At 42.2% G+C, this 7,553-nt stretch overlaps 1 protein-coding gene across 1 annotated transcript; it reads left to right on the top strand.

The window, feature by feature from the left end:
- Positions 1 to 1,397: 1,397 nt before the first annotated feature.
- Positions 1,398 to 5,098, top strand: LOC140877483 (uncharacterized). The gene is made up of 5 exons (XM_073281018.1): positions 1,398 to 1,494; positions 1,729 to 2,262; positions 3,517 to 3,842; positions 4,454 to 4,752; positions 4,804 to 5,098. Exons 1-5 carry the CDS (start codon positions 1,398 to 1,400, stop codon positions 5,096 to 5,098), a joined length of 1,551 nt encoding a protein of 516 aa, XP_073137119.1.
- The last annotated feature ends 2,455 nt before the right edge of the window (positions 5,099 to 7,553 follow it).

The raw sequence follows: 7,553 nt of genomic DNA, 5'->3' as shown, positions 1-7,553 counted from the left end.
GATCTGAGGAGATATTAGTGTGACAAATCTCTGGCCAGAGTACTTGATGTGATTTAAGAAATGGTTTCTTAGTAGCACATGCGATGTCACTAATTTGATCTTCAAGATGTATTGCATAGTTATCGAATCTTGAGCGACTCTCGATATACCAATGGTTGTTGATTCGATCGGGATATATGGATGAAGGGACCGTACTGTACGCTAACCAAAATCTACTGGTTCTTGTAGGCACTATCAGTGATACCTAGGGAATCATGGGGCGATGTTGCTAGGCGCTTTACCATGATTCGTTGGGCAAGTCGGAAAGTGTTGTTCCGAGTCACAAGGAGTTGTGAGCCCACGGCTAGCTGTATCCCTGAACCATTGAGGGTCACACAGTGTAATGGAGTTTTAATCCCCGTTGAGATAGTTAAATTTAAAGAGTTAAATTTAATGAACTAAGGAGTTGGACTTCTTAAATAAGAGTAAGGGAGTAGGATTTCCTAAAATGACATAGGGATGGACATTTTAGGAAACCACTGAATTCGGATTCAGGAAAATTTATTTTGACTTTAAAATGTGCAGAAATGGTTTTTGTGCACATTGGTGAAATCGGTTCATCAATCGGAGTCACGATGAATTTTATATTAATTTCTGAACGTGCGGGCTTTGCTTGTCGGGCCCTAACTTATGACTAATGGGCCCTAAGGTGTTAGTGGCCTGCATTATAAATAAGTTATTTCAGTACAGAAATTACACACAACAGGTCATTATTGAGAGACAGGATTTTCGAAAATAAACCCTAGCCTCCTCTCAAGTTTTCGGCCGCCCCCCTTTAACTCTGTCAGAGAAAATTCCGGTCTGTGATTTTTGAATTGCAGTCAGGAATAACGAATCAGATTCGTTTAATCTCTTCACAGAAAAACTTCTGATAGATTTTCTAGTGCAATCTATCAGAGGGATTTAAAACCTCATTCGTGGACCTGATTGAAGGAGTTCATCAGTTCCTGGGAGATACAAGAAGCGCAGAGAAATCTGTGTGGTGTCCATTAATCTCGCTTCGAGATTGAAGGTAAAATTTAATTAATTGTTATTTGAATTTTACACACATAATAATTTAATCGTTGAATGGTTGATACCCACACCATGGAATTGTTCCATGATAAAATTTTTAAACTTCCGCTGCACCGGGTATCAATCGTGATTGATCAGAGAGCCGCGTTTTCCAACAGCAGCATGGCAAGAAGACATATCAGGGACAGCAGAGGCAGCAGAGGCCCCAGGGGCACCATCAGGCCTAGAGACCTGCTTCTCCCAGGGCTGAGGATAAGCTTATTCGCCAGAAATTCCGCCGTCACCATTTTGGTAAGTGCTTGATGAATGCAGGAGTGTGTTTCAAATGCAAGAAGCCGGGCCATATGGCCAAGGATTGCCCGGAGATGAGGAGGCCCATGCAGGGTCGACTGTTCGTGATGCAGGCCGAGGAAACCGACCCAGACACCACACTCATCACAGGTAACATCTTAAGTTTTCTCGGGTTAGAGCAGTTGATCGATTTACTGATGCATGTGGTTTTAAGTTTTCTTGTTTGGGGTCAATAATTTTGTAGCATGATGCATGATAGGAGAACTTGACTGTTTTATCATGCGTAGTATCTTGTTTGGGATTTGATGACTTAGTATGAGCCTAAGTAGAACTTGTGTTACTTAACTTCAATCTTTTCTGTGGATGTATTCACCGTTAATGCAGGTAGGATTGTAGTAGCTGGTGTAGCCACTAGAGCTTTGTTAGACTCGGGAGCTACACATTCTTTTTTTTCGGAGGCATTTATCAGTAAGCGGAGTATTGAGTATGAAGAGTTGTTGGGGGGTTTCACAGTGACCATCCCATCAGGGGAAGAATTGTCTACGAGGAATATGGTGAAGAATCTTGAGCTCTTGCTGCAAGGGCAATCAGTGAGTGCCGATTTGATAGTGTTGCCCATGCCTGAGTTTGACTTGATACTCGGGATGGATTGGATGACGAAGAATGCTGTGGTGATTGATTTTCAGCAGCGATCAGTGTTAGTCAGACCAGAGGGAGAGGAACCATTCTGTTTCGAGGCTACTAGGAGTTCGAAGAGGACTCAACTTATATCTCTCATGCAAGCTAAGAAGTTGGTGCATGATGGATGTGAGGCATTCTTAGCCAGTGTATCTTTGACAGAGTTGCCAGCATGTCCAGATATTTCAGTTGTGGACGTGGTCAGGGATTTTGAGGATGTGTTTTCGAATGAGGTTGCAGGTATTCCACCAGATAGAGAAGTCAAGTTCTCTATCGACTTGATACCAGGTACTGTGCCAATCTCTAAGGCACCGTACAGACTAGCTCCCACATAAATGAAGGAACTGAAGGAGCAGATTCAAGAGTTGCTTGATAAGGGATTCATACGCCCTAGTTTCTCTCCATGGGGCGCGCCAGTCCTCTTTGTGAAAAAGAAGGACGGAAGCCTAAGGTTGTGCATTGATTACCGAGGGCTGAATGGAGTGACGGTAAAGAACAAGTACCCACTTCCTAGGATTGAGGACCTCTTTGATCAGTTGCAAGGAGCTTCTGTGTTTTTGAAGATTGATCTTCGTTCGGGATATCACCAGTTGAAGGTGAAGGAGTTTGATGTGTTCAAGACAGCGTTTAGGACTCGTTATGGCCACTACGATTTCCTTGTGATGCCGTTCGGGATGACGAACGCGCCCGCAATCTTCATGGATCTTATGAACCGCGTGTTCCAGCCATACTTGGATCAGTTTGTCATTGTATTTATTGACGACATCCTCATTTACTCAAAGGATAGAGAAGAACATTTGCAACATTTGAGGACTATCCTAGGAGTACTCCGAGAGAGGAAGTTGTATGCTAAGTTCGAAAAGTGCAAATTCTGGTTAGAGAGAGTACCATTCTTGGGCCATATTATTTCCAAGGATAGAGTAGAAGTGGATCCTTCTAAGGTTCAAGCAGTGAAGGAGTGGTCTGTTCCAAGAAACGCATCGGAGATTCGTAGTTTCCTCGGCTTGGCCGGTTACTACCGGAATATTATCAAGGGCTATTCATCGATTGTTGTGCCCTTGACCGCATTGACCAAGAAGAATGACAAGTTTATTTGAAAGCCAGAGTGTCAAGAGAGCTTTGATGTGTTGAAGGAAGCTCTCACGACAACACCATTGTTAGCTATGCCATCTGGAGAGGGAGATTTTGTGGTTTACACTGATGCTTCCAAGTTGGGACTTGGGGCAGTACTTATGCAGCGAGATAGGATTATCGTTTATGCTTCTAGGCAGTTGAAGGAGCATGAAAAGAACTACCCTACTCATGATTTGGAGTTAGCAGCAGTAGTGTTCGCTCTCAAGATTTGGAGGAACTATCTCTACGGAGAGAAGTGTAAAATATTCACCGACCATAAAAGCCTCAAATACTTCTTCACTCAGAAGGAGTTGAATATGAGACAGCGGAGATGGTTAAAGCTTGTGAAAGACTATGACTGTGATATTAGCTACCACCCAGGTAAGGCTAATGTAGTCGCAGATGCATTGAGAAGAAAGTCAGTTGTGATTGTTTCTTTGACGGTGTCTAGACCTTTGCATGATGAGATTCAGAAATTTGGACTAGAGTTCTATGCCAAGGGTAGAGCTCCTAGATTGTCAGTGCAGACTTCGCTGTTTGACCGTATCAGAGTTGCTCAAGCAGTTGATGAGCAGTTGGGTAAGTGGAGACAGAGAGCAGAGGAGAAAGACAGTGGTCTGTATTCTGTAGTTGATGGGATTGTGAAGTTCAGAGGTCGTTTCTGGATTCCCACAGGTGATTATCTGCGAGATACTTTCATGGCAAAGGCACATACATCGTCGTACTCTATCCACCCAGGGAGTACAAAGATGTATAGGGACCTTTAGCAGTTGTACTGGTGGACAGACATGAAGCGTGATATCACTCATTTCGTGTCAGAGTGCTTGACATGCCAGCAGGTCAAGGCAGAACATCAGAGACCTATAGGGTTGCTTAAGCCACTCCCTATCCCAGAGTGGAAATAAGAGAATATTACCATGGATTTTGTTGTTGGCTTGCCGAGGACAGTGAGAGGTTTGGATGCTATTTGGGTTATTGTAGACCGTCTCACTAAGTCGGCTCAATTCTTACCTGTGAGGAAGACCTTCACTATGACTCAGTATGCGGAGTTGTATATCCGGGAGATAGTCAGACTACATGGTATTCCTGTGTCCATAGTGTCTGATAGAGATCCGCGGTTTACTTCGTCATTTTGGAAGAGTCTTCATTCAGCTTTGGGTACGAAGCTTCTGTTTAGTACAGCCTTCCACCCCTAGACGGATGGACAGTCCGAGAGGGTGATTCAGATACTAGAGGATCTTCTGAGAGCTTGCGCTATTGACTTTCATAATAGTTGGGAGTCGAGGTTACCATTGGTGGAATTTGCATATAACAACAGCTATCAGGCCACCATTGGTATGGCCCTTACGAGGCACTCTATGGGAGACCTTGTAGATCACCGGAATTATGGATCGAGATCGGTGAGAGGTCAGAGTTTGGACCCGAGATTGTTCAGCAGACTGCTGAAGTTGTAGCCAGGATCCATGATAGGATGAGGATTGCGCAGAGCAGGCATAAGAGTTATGCCGATCATAGGAGGAGAGACTTGGAGTTCTCAGTGGGTGATCATGTCTTCATCCGGGTCGCTCCTTTGAAAGGCGTGATGAGGTTCGAAAAGAAGGGGAAATTGGCTCCGAGGTTCGTTGGACCTTTTTAGATTCTTGATAGAGTGGGGACTTTAGCCTATAGGGTGGCCTTGCTGCCTAATCTTGCTGGAGTACACAACTTCTACCACGTATCCATGTTGAGGAAATATATCTCGAATCCTTCTCATGTGCTCAACCTTGAGCCTCTTCAGATATCGCCTCATATGAATTATGATGAGAGACCTGACCGGATTTTGGAAAAACAGGAGAGGAGACTCCGCAACAAGACTATTCCAATGGTCAAGGTTAAGTGGTTGAATAATTCAGATGAAGAGGCCACTTGGGAGACAGAGGCAGATATTAGGACTCGATATCCAGAGCTATTTGGTAAGTTCTAATTTCGAGGACGAAATTCCATATTAGGGAGGGAGGAATTGTAGCACCTAAAATTTATAATTTAAAATTCCATGCCTAAAATTCTTTTAATAATTATGATTTTAATTGCTTGGAATTAATTGCTTAATTTTCCTAATGTTTAAGTGCTCAAATATTTTAAGTTTTTTATTATTGAAATTTTTGAGACAGTGGCTTCCGGTTCCGGCGTATGGCGATGGTGGATTTTTGGCGGTAAATTCCAAGAATTTCTATTTTGAAAGTTTAGTAGGGAGGTAAGAGGAAAATTTAGGAAGGAATTCAAAAGTTAGAAATTTCCGAGTATCAGAAATCATTTTCCTTAGTATTGCAATATTGGGCTTATTCTTTGACTTTTTCAAAAATTAGAATTTTCATAAACCCGGATTAGTAAAACTCAATTTAATATTTGTGATTAGGATTTTTAAAACATAGGAATTTTATTGGTGTAAGTAGTAGGAAAAGTTGTACTATAGAGTTGTACTTTTAAAAGCACACACACACACACCTACTTTTAATTGCATACACCTATACATATACACAAATTTTAAAAACACACACATAAAACATTCTAATTGGTACCCTAGCCACTCCCACACCCCACAATTCGATCCCCTCTCATTCCCTCTTCTAAAATCCATTGGCTATTCCCCCTCCTTCAAGCCCTAGCTGCCGCCGCCGCCCTCCACCACCACTGCCATTGCCGGAGGACCTCCAAGGGAGGTGTAGCTTGCTCTTAGTTTGAATTTCAGCCCTCTCCCCTCTTGCTTTTCGTTTTTGTTGGGTATTAAAGGTTGAAGACAAGTTTAAACATTTCCTTGGGCTCTCAAGGAAGATATTTATTTTCTTGTGCTTATGGACTTGTTAATTTTCGAAATGCTTGTTATTATGTGTATGTAGGGTTCGAATTTTTCATGAATTTCAGTGGGGTTCATGTGTGATTTTCGAAAATTTGAGTTTCTTTAGACTTTAAAGGGGGTTGCATGATGATGTATGATTGAAAGCACGAAGAGTCTTGGTTGCAATTGTTAATTTTCGAAAATTCAGAAGTTCATGCCATTTGAATTTCGAATTTTCATGATGTTTAGGCTGTTTTTGGAGTATACAAGGGTATGTTATTGTTTGGCTTGTGGTCTTGATTGATTATTCATGAATGTGAGACTTTTGGAGCATAATCTTGTTGATTATGAAGTGTGGAGTTGAAGTGTGGTGAAGGGGCTGCCTAGGTGGTTGATTTAAGTCCCAAGAGATGTCATTAGGTTGGTTTTGAGTGGGTTGGTGGTTTGGAAGAAAGTGGAGGTAAGGGAATAAGTCTTGGTGGTTTTTCTCAAGGTAGAGGTGTGTAGAGGGATATGGTAATGGACAGGGCAGCTCGGTTTTTGGGGCAGGGAGGATTTGGCCGAGGTCTGGGCATGGTTAGGGCTAGTCCTAGGTCAATTTCATGATGTTGTGGTCACGTCGATATAAAATGGGCTCGTTTCGGTTAAAATTTCAATAAGTTATGGATTTTTGAAGTTAGGGTGTCGGTGCAGAATTTTTAGGAGTAAAGTGGGCTGTCCAATTTAGTTTTTGATCTTTTTGCTTGGGCTTTCAAATGAAGTTACAATTTGGTCCATTGGTTAGTTGGTATTGTTTGGAGAGAGTCGGTTTGAGTGGAGTTGAATTTGGTTAAGGGATGATAGAGTTAAGAGATTTTTGGTGTAATTGCTCGGGTTGTTGCCTTGAATGTGAGAAATTGAGTTAAGGTTGGGATAGCACCTAGGGGCAGCCACTCACCCACTTTGCACCCATATTTTTTAGTTGAGTTCCATTTCTTAAGTTTCATATTCGTGTGCGTGAGTTTCATCTTTGAGCCAAACAATATTTTCAAAGGAAATCGTTACAAGTTCTTGCATGCTAAGTATTTTGGGTCGAGTCATGGAAGGAAAGAAAATATTTTTGAACAAAGTGAGTTGAATGTGACTGGACAGGGGAATGTGGGTTGAGGGATACCTCGCCCACTTGTCATAGACGTGTGGTAAGCGGCTGAGAGACATCCCAGCTCCCCTACCAAAAGAGACGTGTAGTAAGCGGCCGGGTTCATCTCGGCTCCCCTACCAAAAAGGAAAGTAAAGGGGCAAATCGCGTCGGGAGAAATCTCGGTGTCTTGCCGGCATAGTGCACTGAAGCCATGATCATGATCGAAACTTGAGTCACAATTCGAGGATCTAAGTTCTAAAGCAAAACAAAAGTTAAAGTTTCAAGTATCAGTTGACTCGTCTCAATTTATTCAGTTTTATGTTATGCATGCATTTCAGTTAAGTCAAGAAAGTTCATAAGTTTCATGGCGTGAGTTCATACTTGCTTGTTGTCTCATTTCCCTTATTTCACGCACGTTTACAGTTTAAGTTTCAAAGTATATTATGTATTGTAGTTTGAGTATTGCTAGGAGTATTTTAAAAC

The sequence above is a fragment of the Henckelia pumila genome, chromosome 2 (assembly GCF_033568475.1).
Source record: "Henckelia pumila isolate YLH828 chromosome 2, ASM3356847v2, whole genome shotgun sequence".
NCBI classification, from domain to species: domain Eukaryota; kingdom Viridiplantae; phylum Streptophyta; class Magnoliopsida; order Lamiales; family Gesneriaceae; genus Henckelia; species Henckelia pumila.
This window is presented reverse-complemented; position numbering and strand designations above follow the sequence as displayed.

Excerpts from the sequence above, each read along its gene's own strand:
- LOC140877483 (XM_073281018.1), top strand. The coding sequence starts at position 1,398 with ATGGCCAAGGATTGCCCGGAGATGAGGAGGCCCATGCAGGGTCGACTG. Across the intron at positions 2,263-3,516 it reads GTTTTCGAATGAGGTTGCAG|GTAAGGCTAATGTAGTCGCA; the intron begins GTATTCCACCAG and ends GCTACCACCCAG. Across the intron at positions 3,843-4,453 it reads GAGATACTTTCATGGCAAAG|CTATCAGGCCACCATTGGTA; the intron begins GCACATACATCG and ends ATATAACAACAG.